The sequence below is a fragment of the Notechis scutatus genome, chromosome Z (assembly GCF_049901735.1).
Source record: "Notechis scutatus isolate UNSWTSFEM ecotype Mainland chromosome Z, rNotScu1.2, whole genome shotgun sequence".
In the NCBI taxonomy this organism is placed as follows: domain Eukaryota; kingdom Metazoa; phylum Chordata; class Lepidosauria; order Squamata; family Elapidae; genus Notechis; species Notechis scutatus.
The window spans coordinates 122,518,883-122,540,729 of NC_142025.1; the positions used below are offsets into that span (position 1 = coordinate 122,518,883).

Genomic DNA, 21,847 nt, shown 5'->3' on the forward strand with positions numbered 1-21,847 from the left:
TCTTCTCTTCTCTCCTCTACACTTCTCTTCTCTACTCTTCTCTTTTCTCCTCTCCTCTACACTTCTCTTCTCAACACTTCTCTTCTTTCCTCTTCTCTACGCTTCTCTTCTCTACACTTCTTTTCTGTTCTCTTCTCTTCTCTTCTTTCCTCTGCACTTCTCTTCTCTACTCTTCTGTACTCTTCTCTTCCCTACTCTTCTCTACACTTCTCTTCCCTTCTCTTCTCTTCTCTACACTTCTCTTCCCTTCTCTTCTCTTCTTTTCTCTTCTCTTCTCTACACTTCTCTTCATTTTCTGAAGACAAGCTCTTCCACTGGTTAACTATTCTCACCATCAGGAAGTTTCTCCTTCATTTCAGGTTGATTCTCTCCTTGGGTTAGTTTCCATCCCTCATTTCTTTTTCCTGCCTTCTGGTAGTTTGGAGAATCATTTGACCCTCCCCCCCCTCTTCTTTGGGGCAGCCCCTCCAATATTGGACTCCTGCTATCGCGTCACCCCCTGGTCCTTCTTTCCTCCAGGCTGGCCAAACCCAGATCCTGCAACCGTTCTTCGTTATGGTTTAGTCTCCAGCCTTGAAACATTCTTAGTTGCTCTTTCTCTGCGCTTCCCCCAGAATTTCGACCTCTTTTTTTTTGTAAAGCGGTGACCCAAACTGGACGCGGGATTCCAGGTGTGGCCTTACTAAGGCTTTATAAAGTGGTACTAGCTTGATAGTAGGTCCCCAGCCTCCTAATCTTCTTTATTGCTCTTCTCTACACTTCTTCTCTACTCTTCTCTACTCTTCTCTTTCCTCTCCTCTGCACTTCTCTTCTCTACTCTTCTCTACACTTCTTCTCTACTCTTCTCTACACTTCTTCTCTACTCTTCTCTACACTTCTCTTTCCTCTCCTCTGCACTTCTCTTCTCTATTCTTCTCTACACTTCTCTACTCTTCTCTACACTTCTCTACTCTTCTCTACACTTCTCTACTCTTCTCTACACTTCTCTACTCTTCTCTACACTTCTTCTCTACTCTTCTCTACACTTCTTCTCTACTCTTCTCTACACTTCTCTACTCTTCTCTTCTCTACTCTTCTCTACACTTCTTCTCTACTCTTCTCTACACTTCTTCTCTACTCTTCTCTACACCTCTCTTTCCTCTCCTCTGCACTTCTCTTCTCTATTCTTCTCTACACTTCTCTACTCTTCTCTACACTTCTCTACTCTTCTCTACACTTCTCTACTCTTCTCTACACTTCTTCTCTACTCTTCTCTACACTTCTTCTCTACTCTTCTCTACACTTCTCTACTCTTCTCTTCTCTACTCTTCTCTACACTTCTTCTCTACTCTTCTCTACACTTCTTCTCTACTCTTCTCTACACTTCTCTTTCCTCTCCTCTGCACTTCTCTTCTCTATTCTTCTCTACACTTCTCTACTCTTCTCTACACTTCTCTACTCTTCTCTACACTTCTCTCTCTTCTCTACACTTCTCTACTCTTCTCTACACTTCTCTACTCTTCTCTACACTTCTTCTCTACTCTTCTCTACACTTCTTCTCTACTCTTCTCTACACTTCTCTACTCTTCTCTTCTCTACTCTTCTCTACACTTCTTCTCTACTCTTCTCTACACTTCTCTACTCTTCTCTACACTTCTCCTCTACTCTTCTCTACACTTCTTCTCTACTCTTCTCTACACTTCTTCTCTACTCTTCTCTACTCTTCTCTTTCCTCTCCTCTGCACTTCTCTTCTCTACTCTTCTCTACACTTCTCTACTCTTCTCTACACTTCTTCTCTACTCTTCTCTACACTTCTTCTCTACTCTTCTCTACACTTCTCTACTCTTCTCTACACTTCTTCTCTACTCTTCTCTACACTTCTTCTCTACTCTTCTCTAATCTTCTCTTTCCTCTCCTCTGCACTTCTCTTCTCTACTCTTCTCTACACTTCTTCTCTACTCTTCTCTACACTTCTTCTCTACTCTTCTCTACACTTCTCTTTCCTCTCCTCTGCACTTCTCTTCTGTATTCTTCTCTACACTTCTCTACTCTCTCTACCTTCTCTACTCTTCTCTACACTTCTCTACTCTTCTCTACACTTCTCTACTCTTCTCTACACTTCTTCTCTACTCTTCTCTACACTTCTCTACTCTTCTCTTCTCTACTCTTCTCTACACTTCTCTTCTCTATTCTTCTCTACTCTTCTCTTTTTCCTCTCCTCTGCACTTCTCTTCTCTACTCTTCTCTACACTTCTTCTCTACTCTTCTCTACACTTCTTCTCTACTCTTCTCTACACTTCTCTTTCCTCTCCTCTGCACTTCTCTTCTGTATTCTTCTCTACCTTCTCTACACTTCTTCTCTACTCTTCTCTACACTTCTCTACTCTTCTCTACACTTCTTCTCTACTCTTCTCTACACTTCTTCTCTACTCTTCTCTAATCTTCTCTTTCCTCTCCTCTGCACTTCTCTTCTCTACTCTTCTCTACACTTCTTCTCTACTCTTCTCTACACTTTTTCTCTACTCTTCTCTAATCTTCTCTTTCCTCTCCTCTGCACTTCTCTTCTCTACTCTTCTCTACACTTCTTCTCTACTCTTCTCTACACTTCTTCTCTACTCTTCTCTACACTTCTCTTTCCTCTCTCCTCTGCACTTCTCTTCTGTATTCTTCTCTACACTTCTCTACTCTTCTCTACACTTCTCTACTCTTCTCTACACTTCTCTACTCTTCTCTACACTTCTCTACTCTTCTCTACACTTCTTCTCTACTCTTCTCTACACTTCTCTACTCTTCTCTTCTCTACTCTTCTCTACACTTCTCTTCTCTATTCTTCTCTACTCTTCTCTTTTTCCTCTCCTCTGCACTTCTCTTCTCTACTCTTCTCTACACTTCTTCTCTACTCTTCTCTACACTTCTTCTCTACTCTTCTCTACACTTCTCTTTCCTCTCCTCTGCACTTCTCTTCTGTATTCTTCTCTACACTTCTCTACTCTTCTCTACACTTCTCTACTCTTCTCTACACTTCTCTACTCTTCTCTACACTTCTCTACTCTTCTCTACACTTCTTCTCTACTCTTCTCTACACTTCTCTACTCTTCTCTTCTCTACTCTTCTCTACACTTCTCTTCTCTATTCTTCTCTACTCTTCTCTTTTTCCTCTCCTCTGCACTTCTCTTCTCTACTCTTCTCTTCTCTATTCTTCTCTACACTTCTGTTCTCTTCTTTCCTCTCCTCTTCCCTTCTCTTCTCTACACTTCTCTTCTCTTCTCTACACTTCTCTTCCCTTCTGTTCTGTTCTGTTCTGTTCTCTTCTCTTCTCTACTCTTCTCTAAGTTTCAACCTCTTTTTTGTAAAGCGGTGACCCAAACTGGACGCGGGATTCCAGGTGTGGCCTTACTAAGGCTTTATAAAGTGGTACTAACTTGATAGTAGGTCCCCAGCCTCCTAATCCTCTTTATTGCTCTTCTCTGCACTCTTTCCAAAGTCTCAACATCTTTTTGGTTTTTTTAATATCCCAGTGACCAAATTGGGTCCAGTCCTCCAAAGGGGTCGAACCAAGGCCTTATTAGAGGGGGTATTAATTCTTGACACGATAGGTTTCCCCCCCGTTGGGGTCCCCTTACTCTCTTCTAATCCCTTTCTCTGCAACCTCCCCGTTCCAGAGGATAAGAGAGAAAACCCCAAAGAAAACCAGACCTCCCCGTACCGCCGACCCAGTTCTGCCACTCACCGTCTCCGTTCTTAAAAATGATCTCGTGGTTCGTGAAGAGCAGTTCGGACATGATGTCCGGATTCTCCCAGTTGAGCCACAAGGGACGCTTGGCCGAGGACATGATCCGGCACTGCGTCCAGCCTGCAGGAGAGGAAAGGCCGAGGGCGGTGGGGTTGGGGGTGGGGCCCAGCTAGAAGACCCCCATTCCCCATTCCGGCCTGCCTTCCTGCCCCCCACCCTCCCCCCTCCCAAGGAGCCCTGCCCGGTGGGGGGTCTCACCGGAGGTTGCCCAACTGGTGGAGCGGGGTTGAGGGGGCAGATGAATCCTTGGAGGGCCTCCATGTAGTCGGGCCGCCTCATCTGCTCCACCAGGAACTTCATCTGCATCTGAATAGAATCAACAGAGGGGAAGGAAGGGACCTTGGAGGTCTTCTAGTCCAAACCCCCGCCCCGCCCGGCTCAGGCAGGATCCCCGCGATGGCGAACCTACAACCCAGTGAGCCGCCGGCCAACTTACCTGCCCTGCGCATGCCGCCCAGGTGATGTTCAGCCTCTCGGAGGCTCGCGGGCGGCCGGCGCAGGCTTCGCAGGCTGAAAAAAATAGGCCCGTTTTCATCGCTTCCGGTATTTCCGGAAATACCAGAAGTGACCAAACGGCCCATTTTTCGGCCTGCAAAGCCTGTAGAAGCCTGCAGAAGCCTTCCTCAAGCCCAGATCTGGGAGGCCGGAAAAAATAAAGGCCTCAAAATGGCCAGAATTAGCTGGGAGACGCAGTGCAGGTAAGTGGGCAGGGGGCATGTGGGGTGAAGCGTTTGCGCATTGCCTTCTGGGTATATATATATATATATATATATATATATATATATATATATATTCCTTTTCCTTTCGGTTCTCTTTGCTGGCTATAGAGGGGAGAGAATGTTGGGCTTGACACGTTCCTAAAGTGGGAGGAGTGGTTAGATAGTGAGGATTGTTTAGGCTAAGCGGTTCTTCTTTTCCGTGGGAACGAAAGGTCGAGATGGATGACGCCAAGGCCGACGTGGATTTACCGCTATTGGGGGAAACGGGACTTTCGGCCGGTCTGTTTCTCATTCCCAAATATTACGCTTGGTAGTGCGCGATCCGGAAGAACGACCGATTTTTTGCCCACGGGATGCTTATCCGAATAAAAGAAATGGGCGTGGGGACCCAGGGTGGGGATACGAAACCAACCAAGTCCCCCCAAAAACAGGCGAAACCCCATTTTTTTATTCCTTCAACTTGGCTTCAAAGCTCCAGATATCCTTGACCGGAAACCAAACAAAACAAAAAACTCCCCCACAAACAGTTACGAAAAGGAGGAAAGGCCGTTTAAACTAAAAAAAAAAAAATACCGATCAATTATAAATAGAAAAAATAACACAACAACACAAACCACACTGAAGCCATTAAGGGAACCAGGCAAGATAAGGGCTTGATGTCCACAGATATTGGAACACACACTGGGAAGGACGCCAAACTCAAGAGAGGAATGGACAGGCTAGAGATATTTCCATGCTTTGTTTCCAGCACTGGCCCATACGCACGTCCATCCTTTTCACAAGTTCTCACAGCTGCAGTCCATGAAGGGGATCAGGGCCCTTTCCTCCCCCCGTAGACCACGCTATTCACATTGCTCCCTTATGCGTTCCTCCCTGGATTTCATCGCTTGGAAAGTCTGTGCATGCCCCTCTCGGGCAGCAACCAGGCACCGAGAGTCACGGGGTGTGTGTGTGTGTGTGTGTGTCTCTCTCTCTTCTGACAACTCCCAACTCCTTCTCCTCCTTCGAGGCGATCCCTCCGCCCGCTCGGCCGTCCTCCGTCCCCTTTCCCAGGAAGTTACCTTCTGAGTCTCGTCCTTCTTCTCCTGTTTGAGGATGTCAGTGAGGTTGATGAGCTTCTCCATGGCTTCCACCTGTCGGTTCAGGTGCTTCAGGTACATCCCGCAGCCACGGCAGAAGGCCTCTAGCATCAACCCGAAGCGCTGGGAAATAGGCTTGCTGTGCATCTCCGACCTGGGGAGGACACAACCGTTGTGAGTTGCCAACACCCCCCCCCCACACTGAAAAAAGGGTGGATTTAAATGAACCAGGTGTGGGGCGACCGTTGTGAGTCCCCGGCTTCAACAAGAGGGCCGCAATTACGGTTAGTCCATGACCTGCAACAACTCAACACTACCACGGGCATGTCAACTCATAAAACATTTCCTGGGCCTGTTTTAGTAGTTGCCATTAAAACGGGGTGGGTGGGTGGGTGGGGAGGAAGGAAGGAAATCTGGAAGGGCAGGGCAGCAGTTGGAAAGCTGAAAGTCCTTCCAACTCTTTATCTTTAAAAGATTGGAACTCAACTACCGGAGCTTTTGCAGAGCGAGAGAGAGGAGGAACAGATGGGTCCACTGCCTGTGTGGATGTGCAGAAGGCAGAGGAGAGGAGAGCAGTGGAAATCTATGGGCCGGACCTCGGGACGGGAGCTCCAGGGGCAGAGCCTGGGCCGGCCGTCAGCCCTCCGACGGAGAGTCAACAGCCTCCCAGGTCTGGAGGGGGCTGATGAGGAAGAGGAGGAACAGCCGGGTCTAGTGCCTGATGCACAGAAAGCAAAGGAGAGGAGAGCAAGTGGAAATCTACGGGCCGGACCTCGGGACGGGAGCTCCAGGGGCAGAGCCTGGGCCGGCCGTCAGCCCTCCGACGGAGAGTCAACAGCCTCCCAGGTCTGGAGGGGGCTGATGAGGAAGAGGAGGAACAGCCGGGTCTAGTGACTGATGCACAGAAAGCAAAGGAGAGGAGAGCAAGTGGAAATCTACGGGCCGGACCTCGGGACGGGAGCTCAGGGGCAGAGCCTGGGCCGGCCGTCAGCCCTCCGACGGAGAGTCAACGGCCTCCCAGGTCTGGAGGGGGCTGATGAGGAAGAGGAGGAACAGCCGGGTCTAGTGCCTGATGCACAGAAAGCAAAGGAGAGGAGAGCAAGTGGAAATCTACGGGCCGGACCTCGGGATGGGAGCTCCAGAGGCAGAGCCTGGGCCGGCCGTCAGCCCTCCGACGGAGAGTCAACGGCCTCCCAGGTCTGGAGGGGGCTGATGAGGAAGAGGAGGAACAGCCGGGTCTAGTGCCTGATGCACAGAAAGCAAAGGAGAGGAGAGCAAGTGGAAATCTACGGGCCGGACCTCGGGGCCGGAGCTCCAGGGGCAGAGCCTGGGCGTCCGTCAGCCCTCCGACGGAGAGTCAACGGCCTCCCAGGTCTGGAGGGGGCTGACGAGGAAGAGGAGGAACAGCCGGGTCTAGTGCCTGATGCACAGAAAGCAAAGGAGAGGAGAGCAAGTGGAAATCTACGGGCCGGACCTCGGGACGGGAGCTCCAGGGGCAGAGCCTGGGCCGGCCGTCAGCCCTCCGACGGAGAGTCAACAGCCTCCCAGGTCTGGAGGGGGCTGATGAGGAAGAGGAGGAACAGCCGGGTCTAGTGCCTGATGCACAGAAAGCAAAGGAGAGGAGAGCAAGTGGAAATCTACGGGCCGGACCTCGGGACGGGAGCTCCGAGGAAAAAGGGAACGGAACTGGCACAGAGAGAGAGAGAGAGACAGAGCCAATCTGCGAGCGACATGATTGCTACCTCTCCATCTCCTGCAACCCCGCCCCCCCATGCTCCTCCTAGCCCCTCCCCCTCCAACCCCCCACACCTTCCTCCACCACCTCATCTGGACTCACTTGAGATGCCAGAAGTAAAAATGGCCGATTCTCTGGTTGGTGAGAGCCTTCATGGTCAGGAAGCGAGCGAGGGGTTGTCCAGGTATTGCTCGTATTTCAGAACCTTTTTGGGGGTGGAGTGAGGGGGCAAACAGAGGACAAGTTAGGGGTCTGCGTCGCAGAGGGTGGGGGGCAGACGCACTGTAAAGTGGGAGGAGAGGGCAGAGCTGGTATCGGGGGGGCAGGGGGTGGAGCAAGGAAAGGGAAGGGAAGCCTATTTCCGGGAAAGGGTTTGCCCTGCCTGAGCCGGGCGGGGCGGGTTGATCTAGATGACCTCCGAGCCCCCTTCCAAACTCCCTTATTTCTGTTTCGTCAAAGAAGAGATCGGAAGATTATTTTTGTTTCCTTCCCACCTCCACCCCATCTCCCGAAACAATGTAGGGTAACTTCTGCCTCAGCAGGACGGGGTGTGGGGGTTGGTCTAGATGACCTCGAAGAGGCCCCTTCCCAACTCCAGAATTTCCGTTTCCTAAGAAGGGATGGTGGAAGCTTATTTTTTTCCCCCCTTCAATTAATAACCCTTCCTGAGCGGAGGGTTCATCTCGATGACCTCCGAGGTCCCCTTCCGACTCCGTTCTTCTGTTTTTATAGGAAGAGATTTGGAAACTATTTTTTTTTTTCTGAAACCATATCGGGTTTGTCTGGGCAGAGGGGGTTGGTCTAGATGACCTCCCAAGGTCCCTTTCCCACTCCGTTCTTCTGTTTTTATAGGAAGAGATTTGGAAACTATTTTTTTTTTTCTGAAACCATATCGGGTCTGTCTGAGTGGAGGGGTTGGTCTAGGTGACCTCCTGAGGTCCCCTTCCCAACTCTTGTTATTCTGTTTTTATAAGAAGGGATTTAGAAGCTATTTTTTTTTCCTGAAACCATATCGGGTCTGTCTGAGTGGAGGGGTTGGTCTAGGTGACCTCCCGAGGTCCCCTTCCCACTCCGTTCTTCTGTTTTTATAAGAAGGGATTTGGAACCTTTTTTTTTTTTTCCTGAAACCATATCGGGTCTGTCTGGGCGGAGGGGTAGGGGTTGGTCTAGATGACCTCCCGAGGCCCCTTCCAAACTCTTGTTATTCTCTTTTATAAGAAGAAATTGGAAGCTATTTTTTTTTTCCTGAAACCATATCGGGTCTGTCTGAGTGGAGGGGGTTGGTCTAGGTGACCTCCTGAGGTCCCCTTCCCAACTCTTGTTATTCTGTTTTTATAAGAAGGGATTTAGAAGCTATTTTTTTTCCTGAAACCATATCGGGTCTGTCTGAGTGGAGGGGGTTGGTCTAGGTGACCTCCTGAGGTCCCCTTCCCAACTCTTGTTATTCTGTTTTTATAAGAAGGGATTTAGAAGCTATTTTTTTTTCCTGAAACCATATCGGGTCTGTCTGAGTGGAGGGGTTGGTCTAGGTGACCTCCTGAGGTCCCCTTCCCAACTCTTGTTATTCTGTTTTTATAAGAAGGGATTTAGAAGCTATTTTTTTTTCCTGAAACCATATCGGGTCTGTCTGAGTGGAGGGGGTTGGTCTAGGTGACCTCCTGAGGTCCCCTTCCCAACTCTTGTTATTCTGTTTTTATAAGAAGGGATTTAGAAGCTATTTTTTTCCTGAAACCATATCGGGTCTGTCTGAGTGGAGGGGGTTGGTCTAGGTGACCTCCTGAGGTCCCCTTCCCAACTCTTGTTATTCTGTTTTTATAAGAAGGGATTTAGAAGCTATTTTTTTTCCTGAAACCATATCGGGTCTGTCTGAGTGGAGGGGTTGGTCTAGGTGACCTCCTGAGGTCCCCTTCCCAACTCTTGTTATTCTGTTTTTATAAGAAGGGATTTAGAAGCTATTTTTTTTCCTGAAACCATATCGGGTCTGTCTGAGTGGAGGGGGTTGGTCTAGGTGACCTCCTGAGGTCCCCTTCCCAACTCTTGTTATTCTGTTTTTATAAGAAGGGATTTAGAAGCTATTTTTTTTTCCTGAAACCATATCGGGTCTGTCTGAGTGGAGGGGGTTGGTCTAGGTGACCTCCTGAGGTCCCCTTCCCAACTCTTGTTATTCTGTTTTTATAAGAAGGGATTTAGAAGCTATTTTTTTTTTCCTGAAACCATATCGGGTCTGTCTGAGTGGAGGGGGTTGGTCTAGGTGACCTCCTGAGGTCCCCTTCCCAACTCTTGTTATTCTGTTTTTATAAGAAGGGATTTAGAAGCTATTTTTTTTTCCTGAAACCATATCGGGTCTGTCTGAGTGGAGGGGTTGGTCTAGGTGACCTCCTGAGGTCCCCTTCCCAACTCTTGTTATTCTGTTTTTATAAGAAGGGATTTAGAAGCTATTTTTTTCCTGAAACCATATCGGGTCTGTCTGAGTGGAGGGGGTTGGTCTAGGTGACCTCCTGAGGTCCCCTTCCCAACTCTTGTTATTCTGTTTTTATAAGAAGGGATTTAGAAGCTATTTTTTTTCCTGAAACCATATCGGGTCTGTCTGAGTGGAGGGGTTGGTCTAGGTGACCTCCTGAGGTCCCCTTCCCAACTCTTGTTATTCTGTTTTTATAAGAAGGGATTTAGAAGCTATTTTTTTTCCTGAAACCATATCGGGTCTGTCTGAGTGGAGGGGGTTGGTCTAGGTGACCTCCTGAGGTCCCCTTCCCAACTCTTGTTATTCTGTTTTTATAAGAAGGGATTTAGAAGCTATTTTTTTTTCCTGAAACCATATCGGGTCTGTCTGAGTGGAGGGGTTGGTCTAGGTGACCTCCTGAGGTCCCCTTCCCAACTCTTGTTATTCTGTTTTTATAAGAAGGGATTTAGAAGCTATTTTTTTTTTCCTGAAACCATATCGGGTCTGTCTGGGCAGAGGGGGTTGGTCTAGATGACCTCCCGAGGTCCCCTTCCCCTCCACAATTCTGTTTTTATAAGAAGGGAGTTGGAAGCTATTTTTTCCTGAAACCATATCGGGTCTGTCTGAGTGGAGGGGTTGGTCTAGGTGACCTCCCGAGGTCCCCTTCCCACTCCGTTCTTCTGTTTTTATAAGAAGGGATTTAGAAGCTATTTTTTTCCTGAAACCATATCGGGTCTGTCTGAGTGGAGGGGGTTGGTCTAGGTGACCTCCCGAGGTCCCCTTCCCACTCCACAATTCTGTTTTTATAAGAAGGGGATTGGAAGCTATTTTTTTCCCCTGAAACCATATCGGGTCTGTCTGGGCGGAGGGGGGGTTGGTCTAGATGACCTCCCGAGGACCCTTCCAGCCTCATGTTATTCTGTTTTATAAGAAGAAATGGGAAGCTTATATTTCTACACACACCCCACCCCTCCGCGAAACCATATAGGGTCTCAAGCCTGAGCAGAGAGAGGAGGGGGGCTGGTCTAGATGACCTCCAGGGACCCTCTGGGATTCCGTGCGAAACCGCCCCTGGGGGGTCCCGGATGTGACCTGGCCACGCTTCCTCCCCCGACCCACCCGCCACGTCCCATTCAAACTCACCCCCTTCGCCGTCCCAGCCACCGATCTCCTCCCCTCCCGGAAGGCCCCATTCCGAGCCCCGCCCCGCCCCAGGAAAACCCCCCACCCCGAGAGTGGGCCCCTCCCCTCCCACCTGGCCTCGCTCAGGGGAGGGCCTTCTCACCTGCACCAGCTGGATGAGGTACTGCGAGAGCTTGTCGTCCGTCAAACCTTTGACCAGGCACTTGAGTGCGAACTCCCGGATGACCGGATCGGGGAAGTTGCAGTCCAACAGCTCCATGGAGAGCTCCGGCTTGATTAGCGGCCATTCCCGGAGGAGACAGTACATCTGGGGGAGGGGTGGGGAGGGGTGGGGGTGAGGGGGGCGAGAAGAATGACGGCCATCAATTTGGGTGGGGGTGGGTGGGGTGTCTCCCGATTGCCAACGCGTCGCGGCTCCGCCCGGCAGCGGAGGCGAGCTCTCGAGGATCGAGGACTCGGGCAGGACTATCGGAGAGTGGCGGGTGGGGGAGGGGCCTGCCTGCGGAGGTCGTGTGGGGGTGGGCGGCAGTGAGGAAGAAGCCCCTCCCCCCCCCCGAGGAGCGCGGGCGTGCAGGAAGGAAAGAGCAGGCACGGGCGACTCGGGAGTGAAGCCGCAAGGTGATGGTTTTTTCCCCGTAAAAGGGATAAAAGCCAGCCTGAGAGACAGGGTTCTTTGCAGGAAGCAAGGAAGTCCCTGCCCTTGAGCCTTGTGGAAGACTTGGGAGTTTTATCCCCTAAGGGATAAAAAACCAGCCTGAGAGACCGGGGTTCTTTGCAGGAAGCAAGGAAGTCCCTGACCTTCGAGCCTTGTGGAAGACTCGGGAGTTTTATCCCATAAGGGATAAAAGCCAGCCTGAGAGACCGGGGTTCTTTGCAGGAAGCAAGGAAGTCCCTGCCCTTCAAGCCTTGTGGAAGACTCGGGAGTTTTATCCCGTAGGGATAAAAAGCCAGCCTGAGAGACCGGGTTCTTTGCAGGAAGCAAGGAAGTCCCAGCCCTTCAAGCCTTGTGGAAGACTCGGGAGTTTTATCCCGTAAGGGATAAAAAGCCAGCCTGAGAGACCGGGGTTCTTTGCAGGAAGCAAGGAAGTCCCTGCCCTTCAAGCCTTGTGGAAGACTCGGGAGTTTATCCCATAAGGGATAAAAGCCAGCCTGAGAGACCGGGGTTCTTTGCAGGAAGCAAGGAAGTCCCTGCCCTTCGAGCCTTGTGGAAGACTCGGGAGTTTTATCCCGTAAGGGATAAAAAGCCAGCCTGAGAGACCGGGGTTTTTGCAGGAAGCAAGGAAGTTCTTTGCCCTTCAAGCCTTGTGGAAGACTCGGGAGTTTTATCCCATAAGGGATAAAAGCCAGCCTGAGAGACCGGGGTTCTTTGCAGGAAGCAAGGGAAGTCCCTGCCCTTCAAGCCTCGTGGGAAGCTCAGGAAAAAAAAATCTTGCTTGGTGTTCGGAGACTCTTTTGTGTTGGGAGGTGTTTCTTAGTAACTTTATCTCGGGGTTCTTGGCAGCCTTGCGCCACCTTTTTAAGAAAAGATGGGGAGCTTCTTGGGCTGAAATGATACAGCGTCTCCTGCCCAGGGCAGGGGGTTGGTCTAGATGACCTCTGAGGCCCCATCCGACTCTTGCTATTCTGTTTTTAAGAATAAAAGGGCCATCTAAAAGAGAATGACGGAATAATGGAAAAGAGATCAAAGCACAAACGACCCAGGAGATCACAGCACAAGATCCAGGATATCTCCACAACAAAACTCACAAGTCCATCACACAGCCCATTATACCAATAAGCTTCCCGTTTTTTCTTAAAAACAGAATGACTGAATAATGGAAAAGAGATCAGAGCACAAACGACCCAGGAGATGACAGCGCAGGATCCAGGATATCTCCACAACAAAACTCACAAGGCCATCACACAGCCCTTTATACCAATAAGCTTCCCACCTTTTCTTAAAAACAGAATGACGGAATAATGGAAAAGAGATCAGAGCACAAACGACCCAGGAGATGACAGCACAAGATCCAGGATATCTCCACAACAAAACTCACAAGGCCATCACACAGCCCATTATACCAATAAGCTTCCCGTCCTTTTCTTAAAAACAGAATGACGGAATAATGGAAAAGAGATCAGAGCACAAACGACCCAGGAGATGACAACACAGGATCCAGGATATCTCCACAACAAAACTCACAGGGCCATCACACAGCCCATTATACCAATAAGCTTCCCGTCCTTTTCTTAAAAACAGAATGACGGAATAATGGAAAAGAGATCAGAGCACAAACGACCGAGGAGATGACAGCACAAGATCCAGGATATCTCCACAACAAAACTCACAAGGCCATCACACAGCCCATTATACCAATAAGCTTCACGTCCTTTTCTTAAAAACAGAATGACGGAATAATGGAAAAGAGATCAGAGCACAAACGACCCAGGAGATGACAACACAGGATCCAGGATATCTCCACAACAAAACTCACAAGGCCATCACACAGCCCGTTATACCAATAAGCTTCCCGTCCTTTTCTTAAAAACAGAATGACGGAATAATGGAAAAGAGATCAGAGCACAAACGACCGAGGAGATGACAGCACAAGATCCAGGATATCTCCACAACAAAACTCACAAGGCCATCACACAGCCCATTATACCAATAAGCTTCCCACCTTTTCTTAAAAACAGAATGACGGAATAATGGAAAAGAGATCAGAGCACAAACGACCCAGGAGATGACAGCGCAGGATCCAGGATATCTCCACAACAAAACTCACAAGGCCATCACACAGCCCATTATACCAATAAGCTTCCCGTCCTTTTCTTAAAAACAGAATGATGGAATAATGGAAAAGAGATCAGAGCACAAACGACCCAGGAGATGACAGCACAAGATCCAGGATATCTCCACAACAAAACTCACAAGGCCATCACACAGCCCATTATACCAATAAGCTTCCCACCTTTTCTTAAAAACAGAATGATGGAATAATGGAAAAGAGATCAGAGCACAAACGACCCAGGGATATGACAGCACAAGATCCAGGATATATCCACAACAAAACTCACAAGGCCATCACACAGCCCGTTATACCAATAAGCTTCCCGTCTTTTCTTAAAAACAGAATGATGGAATAATAGAAAAGAGATCAGAGCACAAACGACCGAGGAGATGACAACACAGGATCCAGGATATCTCCACAACAAAACTCACAAGGCCATCACACAGCCCGTTATACCAACAAGCTTCCCGTCCTTTTCTTAAAAACTGAATGACGGAATAATGGAAAAGAGATCAGAGCACAAACGACCCAGGAGATGACAGCACAAGATCCAGGATATCTCCACAACAAAACTCACAAGGCCATCACACAGCCCATTATACCAATAAGCTTCCCACCTTTTCTTAAAAACAGAATGACGGAATAATGGAAAAGAGATCAGAGCACAAACGACCCAGGAGATGACAGCGCAGGATCCAGGATATCTCCACAACAAAACTCACAGGCCATCACACAGCCCATTATACCAATAAGCTTCCGTCCTTTTCTTAAAAACAGAATGACGGAATAATGGAAAAGAGATCAGAGCACAAGCGACCCAGGAGATGACAGCACAAGATCCAGGATATCTCCACAACAAAACTCACAAGGCCATCACACAGCCCATTATACCAATAAGCTTCCCACCTTTTCTTAAAAACAGAATGATGGAATAATGGAAAAGAGATCAGAGCACAAGCGACCCAGGGATATGACAGCACAAGATCCAGGATATATCCACAACAAAACTCACAAGGCCATCACACAGCCCGTTATACCAATAAGCTTCCCGTCTTTTCTTAAAAACAGAATGATGGAATAATAGAAAAGAGATCAGAGCACAAGCGACCGAGGAGATGACAACACAGGATCCAGGATATCTCACAACAAAACTCACTGAGGCCATCACACAGCTCCCGTTATACCAACAAGCTTCCGTCCTTTTCTTAAAAACTGAATGACGGAATAATGGAAAAGAGATCAGAGCACAAGCGACCCAGGAGATGACAGCACAAGATCCAGGATATCTCCACAACAAAACTCACAAAGCCATCACACAGCCCATTATACCAATAAGCTTCCGTCCTTTTCTTAAAAACAGAATGGCGGAATAATTGAAAAGAGATCAGAGCACAAATGACCCAGGAGATGACAGCACAAGATCCAGGATATCTCCACAACAAAACTCACAAGGCCATCACACAGCCAATTATACCAATAAGCTTCGGTCTTTTCTTAAAAACAGAATGACGGAATAATGGAAAAGAGATCAAAGCACAAACGACCCAGGAGATGACAACACAGGATCAGGATATCTCACAACAAAACTCACAAGGCCATCACACAGCCCGTTATACCAATAAGTTTCCCGTCCTTTTCTTAAAAACAGAATGACGGAATAATGGAAAGAGATCAGAGCACAAATGACCCAGGAGATGACAGCACAAGATCCAGGATATCTCACAACAAAACTCACAAGGCCATCACACAGCCCATTATACCAATAAGCTTCCGGTCTTTTCTTAAAAACAGAATGACGGAATAATGGAAAAGAGATCAAGCACAAAGCACCCAGGAGATGACAACACAGGATCCAGGATATCTCACAACAAAACTCACAAGGCCATCACACAGCCCGTTATACCAATAAGTTTCCGTCCTTTTCTTAAAAACAGAATGACGGAATAATGGAAAGAGATCAGAGCACAAGCGACCGAGGAGATGACAGCACAAGATCCAGGATATCTCCACAAAAAAACTCACAAGGCCATCACACAGCCCGTTATACCAATAAGTTTCCCATCTTTTCTTAAAAGAGAATAACGGAAGGGGCCTCCGAAGCCATCTAGACCAACCCCTCGCAAAATTCTCTCTTTAGGGGGCAACATTTGAATTCTCTTTTTTAGAAACAAATATAAATATATATAAACATACATATACATATACATGTATGAAAACAGAGATGTATAAATATATATAAATATAAATATTGGTTTTCTGAGGTTTTTGCGGGTATTTGTATGTGGATCTTTGGTTATTCGGTTTTCTCCCGCGTAAAATTGGAAGTGCTTCCAATTTTACGAGGCTGAAAAATCGAATAACCCCAGATCCAAATATAAATATACATATGAAGGTCTAGGTGTGTTTGGGTCTTTTCCGTGTAAGATTAAGAGTATCTTGGCGACGTTTGGCGAGGTCCGACTCGCCATTCTCAGGCGGGTGCCCTCGGCTTCGTGCCAGTGCAAGCAGTGTGTGATCGGAGCTGCCGTCTCACTATAAATACTGGTGGTGGTGGGGCTGGTGTGCTGGGCTGGTTGGTTGTGCTGCTGCTTCTTGATTGGTGGATGGAGTTGATGTTGGTATAATGGGCTGTGTGATGGCCTTGTGAGTTTTGTTGTGGAGATATCCTGGATCTTGTGCTGTCATCTCCTGGGTCGTTTGTGCTCTGATCTCTTTCCATTATTCCATCATTCCGTTTTTAAGAAAAGACGGAAGCTTATTGGTATAATGGGCTGTGTGATGGCCTTGTGAGTTTTGTTGTGAGATATCCTGGATCTTGTGCTGTCATCTCCTGGGTCGTTTGTGCTCTGATCTCTTTTCCATTATTCCGTCATTCTGTTTTTAAGAAAGGACGGGAAGCTTATTGGTATAATGGGCTGTGTGATGGCCTTGTGAGTTTTGTTGTGAGATATCCTGGATCTTGTGCTGTCATCTCCTGGGTCGTTTGTGCTCTGATCTCTTTTCCATTATTCCGTCATTCTGTTTTTAAGAAAAGGTGGGAAGCTTATTGGTATAACGGGCTGTGTGATGGCCTTGTTAGTTTTGTTGTGGAGATATCCTGGATCTTGTGCTGTCATCTCCTGGGTCGTTGTGCTCTGATCTCTTTTCCATTATTCCATCATTCCGTTTTTAAGAAAAGGACGGAAGCTTATTGGTATAATGGGCTGTGTGATGGCCTTGTGAGTTTTGTTGTGGAGATATCCTGGATCTTGTGCTGTCATCTCCTGGGTCGTTTGTGCTCTGATCTCTTTTCCATTATTCCATCATTCTGTTTTTAAGAAAAGGACGGGAAGCTTATTGGTATAATGGGCTGTGTGATGGCCTCGTGAGTTTTGTTGTGGAGATATCCTGGATCTTGTGCTGTCATCTCCTGGGTCGTTTGTGCTCTGATCTCTTTTCCATTATTCCATCATTCTGTTTTAAAGAAAAGGATGGGAAGCTTATTGGTATAATGGGCTGTGTGATGGCCTTGTGAGTTTTGTTGTGGATATATCCTGGATCTTGTGCTGTCATCTCCTGGGTCGTTTGTGCTCTGATCTCTTTTCCATTATTCCATCATTCTGTTTTAAAGAAAAGGATGGGAAGCTTATTGGTATAATGGGCTGTGTGATGGCCTTGTGAGTTTTGTTGTGGAGATATCCTGGATCTTGTGCTGTCATCTCCTGGGTCGTTTGTGCTCTGATCTCTTTTCCATTATTCCATCATTCTGTTTTAAAGAAAAGGATGGGAAGCTTATTGGTATAATGGGCTGTGTGATGGCCTTGTGAGTTTTGTTGTGGAGATATCCTGGATCTTGTGCTGTCATCTCCTGGGTCGTTTGTGCTCTGATCTCTTTTCCATTATTCCATCATTCTGTTTTTAAGAAAAGATGGGAAGCTTATTGGTATAATGGGCTGTGTGATGGCCTTGTTAGTTTTGTTGTGGAGATATCCTGGATCTTGTGCTGTCATCTCCTGGGTCGTTGGTTTTGTAGTGATCTCTTTTCCATTAGCCTCCTGTGTAGTAACGGCTTGGGTAATGGGCTGTGCGATGACCTTGTGAGACTTATTGCTGTGGTATCCTGGGTCATTTGCTATGTTGCAACTGATGTGATGTCCTGAGCGGGTGGCTGTGATGTAGCATTCTGGGTTTTAGTCTGGCTTTGAGTTTGGGGTCTGGGTCTGTGTTCTTGGCGTGTGTCAGCTTGTTTGGTTTTGGGGTCGGGGGGTGCGACAGCTGGCGAAGCAGCCGTGGTCTGTTTTCTGGATGGTGGTTGTCCTTCGTTTATAGGATGGGCTTGGGCCTGGGTCTGATGAGGGGGATTGGCGGTGGTGTCCCGTGTTGTTTTGGGGTCTGTATTGTGTTTGTCTGTCACAATACAGAAGCCTGATGATGGCAGATGAGATTCTGCCGAAACGTTGCTACAACTTTAAAAGCACAACTACTATGACGTGGGAAAATACCCGAACAAAGCCGAATGCCATATATATATATATGTTTTCTGAGGTTCTCGCGGGTATGTGTATGGGGATCTTTGGTTATTCGGTTTTCTCCTGCGTAAGATTGGAAGTATCTAGGCAGCGTTTGATGAAGTCTCATTCACCATCTTCAGGCTTGTGTCGTCCGCTCTGTGCTTAAAACACAAGCCTGAAGATGATGAATGAGACTTCATCAACGTTGCCTAGATATTTCAATCTCATGCGGAGAAAACCCGAATAACCAAAGATATATATATCTATATATCTATATATATATCTATCTATATATCTATATATCTATATCTATATCTATATCTATATCTATATCTATATCTATATCTATATCTATATCTATATCTATATCTATATCTATCTATATCTATATCTATATCTATATCTATATCTATATCTATCTATCTATCTATCTATCTATCTATCTATCTATATATATATATATATATATATATATATATATATATATATATATATATATATATATAATTTGTTTTCTTAAGTTTTGTGGTACTTACATGTATGGTGTTCGGCTTGGTTTGGGTATTCTCCCACGTCATTGTAGTTCTTTTAAAGTTGTAGCAGCGTTTCGGCAGAATCTCATCTGCCATCATCAGGCTTCTGTATTGTGTCCGTCTGTGGGTCAGACTTTTACAGTGGTTTCAGATTTAAATTTGGGGCAGCCTATTGCTGTGCCAGAATGGTTTTTCTTCATCCTGATTGGTTGGGAGTCTTGGTCTGTGTTTATTGGTCTCGGAGTTTGCTGTGTTCTGCTTGATGGGTGTCTCTGATATCTTCTGTCTGTTTTTTGGCTACAGGTCATAGCATCAACTTCAATGGCACCAAAACCCTGGCCACTATGGAAAACCCTAGCCACAGAGTCATCAGAGAAGCCATAGAGATTGAAAAAAGACCAGAAAGCATGAACAGAAGAGATGATTCCACCAGGCTGTCAATCATTTGGAAGCCTGCACTCACAAAACAAAAATCTCCACACCACAAGCCAGGCAAACACCTGGGCACAAACAGATCCCCTGATACCTCCAGCTCAAACACACCCCAACCAGGCACCCAGATGAAACCCAGCTTCCTAACTAATGATAGCCGTCCATTTACCCGAAGCCAAGCTGCACTAAAGGCCTCCATTAAAGTAACACAATGCTGCCAGCCAATCAAGATACAAAAAGAGCCAAAAAACAGACAGAAGATATCAGAGACACCCATCAAGCAGAACACAGCAAACTCCGAGACCAATAAACACAGACCAAGACTCCCAACCAATCAGGATGAAGAAAAAACCATTCTGGCACAGCAATAGGCTGCCCCAAATTTAAATCTGAAACCACTGTAAAAGTCTGACTCACAGACGGACACAATACAGAAGCCTGATGATGGCAGATGAGATTCTGCTGAAACGTTGCTACAACTTTAAAAGAACAACTACAATGCGTGGGAGAATACCCGAACCAAGCCGAACACCATATATATATATATATATATATATATATATATATATATATATATATATATATATATATATATATATATATATATATATATATATATATATATATATATATATATACATATACATATACATATACATCTATGAAAACAAATATATATAAATATATATATAAATATACATATAAATATATATACATCTACATCTACATATATATCTACAAAAACAAATATATATAAATATATATATAAATATAAATATACATATACATATATATCTACGAAAACAAATATATATAAATATACATATATATCTACGAAAACAAATATATATAAATATATATAAATATACATATACATGTACATATATATCTATGAAAACAAATATATATGTACATATATACAATACATATACATATACATATATATATACACACACACATACACAGACACAACTTGGAATGTGTGGCATGGTCCCCATTCCAACATGGGGAGAGGAGGAGGGGAGGGGGCTCCCCCTCCCTCTCCCTCTCTCCCCACCCCTTTCCCCCCCATGCCAACTTCCCATGGTTCCCGGCCTCACCTGGGCCACCTCGTCCCGCGAATTCCACTTGACGGACAGCAACAACTTGGGCAGCGTCTCCGGGAGGTTGACGCAGTAGTGCCTGGAAGGCGAGGAGAGGGAAGGAGTGGGAGGGCCGCTGAAGGGGAGGAGAGGGGTGGGGGTGGGGAGACCCCCACCCCACCCACTCACCCACCCCACCCAACTCACCCACCCCACCCACCGGTGGCGCCAAAGGAAGTCCTTCTCCTGCTCCGTGATCTCCGAGAGGGGATCGCGGTTGCAGATGGCGCAGCTGCTCCATTCGCTTTAGTCAATGAGCTGTCCCGGGCCAGGCGGTTGCTCTGGAAGAAAAGGGGGGGAGGGGAGGGCGTGGGGAGGGGGGGGATGGGTGAGGGTGGGGGGAGAGAAGGAGAAGTCAGCCCCCTCCCCTTTTCAGGATTCCCACCCCTCCCCAGCAAGACCGAGCGGGTGAGGACAACCAACATTGGAGGATTCGGGAGATTGGAAAGGAGGGAGAACAGGGACGACAATTCCCAGAATTTCCTCCCCCCCCTTTCTGTCCTCTGGCACTCCCATCGGGGAAGAGGGCTGGAAGGCACCTCCGGAGGTCTTCTAGTCCAGCCCCCACCCACCCCCCGCCCAGGCGGGAAGCCCTCTCCCGTTTCACAGAAAAGGCTGTCCTCCGGGATGGAGGAGGAAGAGAAGGGAGGGAGGGAAGGAATGGAAGGAAGGAAGGACAGGAAGGAAGGGAGGGAAGGGAGGGAGGGAGGGAAGGAAGGGAGGGAGGGAAGGAAGGAAGGACACGAAGGACAAGAAGGGAGGGAGGGAGGGAGGACAGGAAGAAAGGAAGGAAGGAAGGAAGGAAGGAAGGAAGGAAGGAAGGAAGGAAGGAAGGAAGGAAGGAAGGAAGGAAGGAAGGAAGGAAGGAAGGAAGGACAGGAAGAAGGAAGGAAGGAAGGAAGGAAGGAAGAAAGAAGGACAGGAAGGAAGGAAGGAAGGAGGAGGGAAGGAAGGAAGGAAGGGAAGGAAGGAAGGGAAGGGAGGGAGGGAGGGAGGGAGGGAGGGAAGGAAGGAAGGAAGGGAGGAAGGAAGGACAGGAAGGAAGGGAGGGAAGGAGGGAAGGAAGGAAGGACAGGAAGGAAGGAAGGAAGGAAGGAAGGAAGGAAGGAAGGAAGGAAGGACAGGAAGGAAGGAAAGAGGGAAGGAAGGACAGGAAGGACAGGAAGGAAGGAAGGAAGGAAGGAAGGAAGGAAGGAAGGAAGGAAGGACGGAAGGAAGGAAGGACAGGAAGGAAGGAAGGAAGGACGGAAGGAAGGACAGGAAGGAAGGAAGGACAGGAAGGAAGGAAGGAAGACCGCTATCATGTCCTTCCCAATTCCTGCCTGTGTGTATTATTGTGTGTGTGTGTGTGTGTGTGTGTGTGTGTGTGTGTGTGTGTGTGTGTGTGTGTGTGTGTGTGTGTGTGTGTGTGTGTGTGTGTGTGTGTGTGTGTGTGTGTGTGTGTGTGTGTGTGTGTGTGTGTGTGTGTGTGTGTGTGTGTGTGTGTGTGTGTGTGTGTGTGTGTGTGTGTGTGTGTGTGTGTGTGTGTGTGTGTGTGTGTGTGTGTGTGTGTGTGTGTGTGTGTGTGTGTGTGTGTGTGTGTGTGTGTGT

At 47.4% G+C, this 21,847-nt stretch overlaps 1 protein-coding gene across 1 annotated transcript in view; it reads right to left on the bottom strand.

Moving 5' to 3' along the window:
* LOC113431222 (phosphatidylinositol 4,5-bisphosphate 3-kinase catalytic subunit alpha isoform-like) overlaps positions 1-21,847 on the bottom strand; it is a 69,891-nt gene that overhangs the window by 22,290 nt on the left and 25,754 nt on the right. The window contains 8 exon segments of the mRNA XM_087947235.1: positions 3,711-3,822; positions 3,972-4,079; positions 5,554-5,725; positions 7,409-7,481; positions 7,484-7,511; positions 11,032-11,196; positions 20,216-20,297; positions 20,418-20,501. Of these exon segments, the coding sequence (XP_087803361.1) occupies positions 3,711-3,822; positions 3,972-4,079; positions 5,554-5,725; positions 7,409-7,481; positions 7,484-7,511; positions 11,032-11,196; positions 20,216-20,297; positions 20,418-20,501 (824 nt within the window).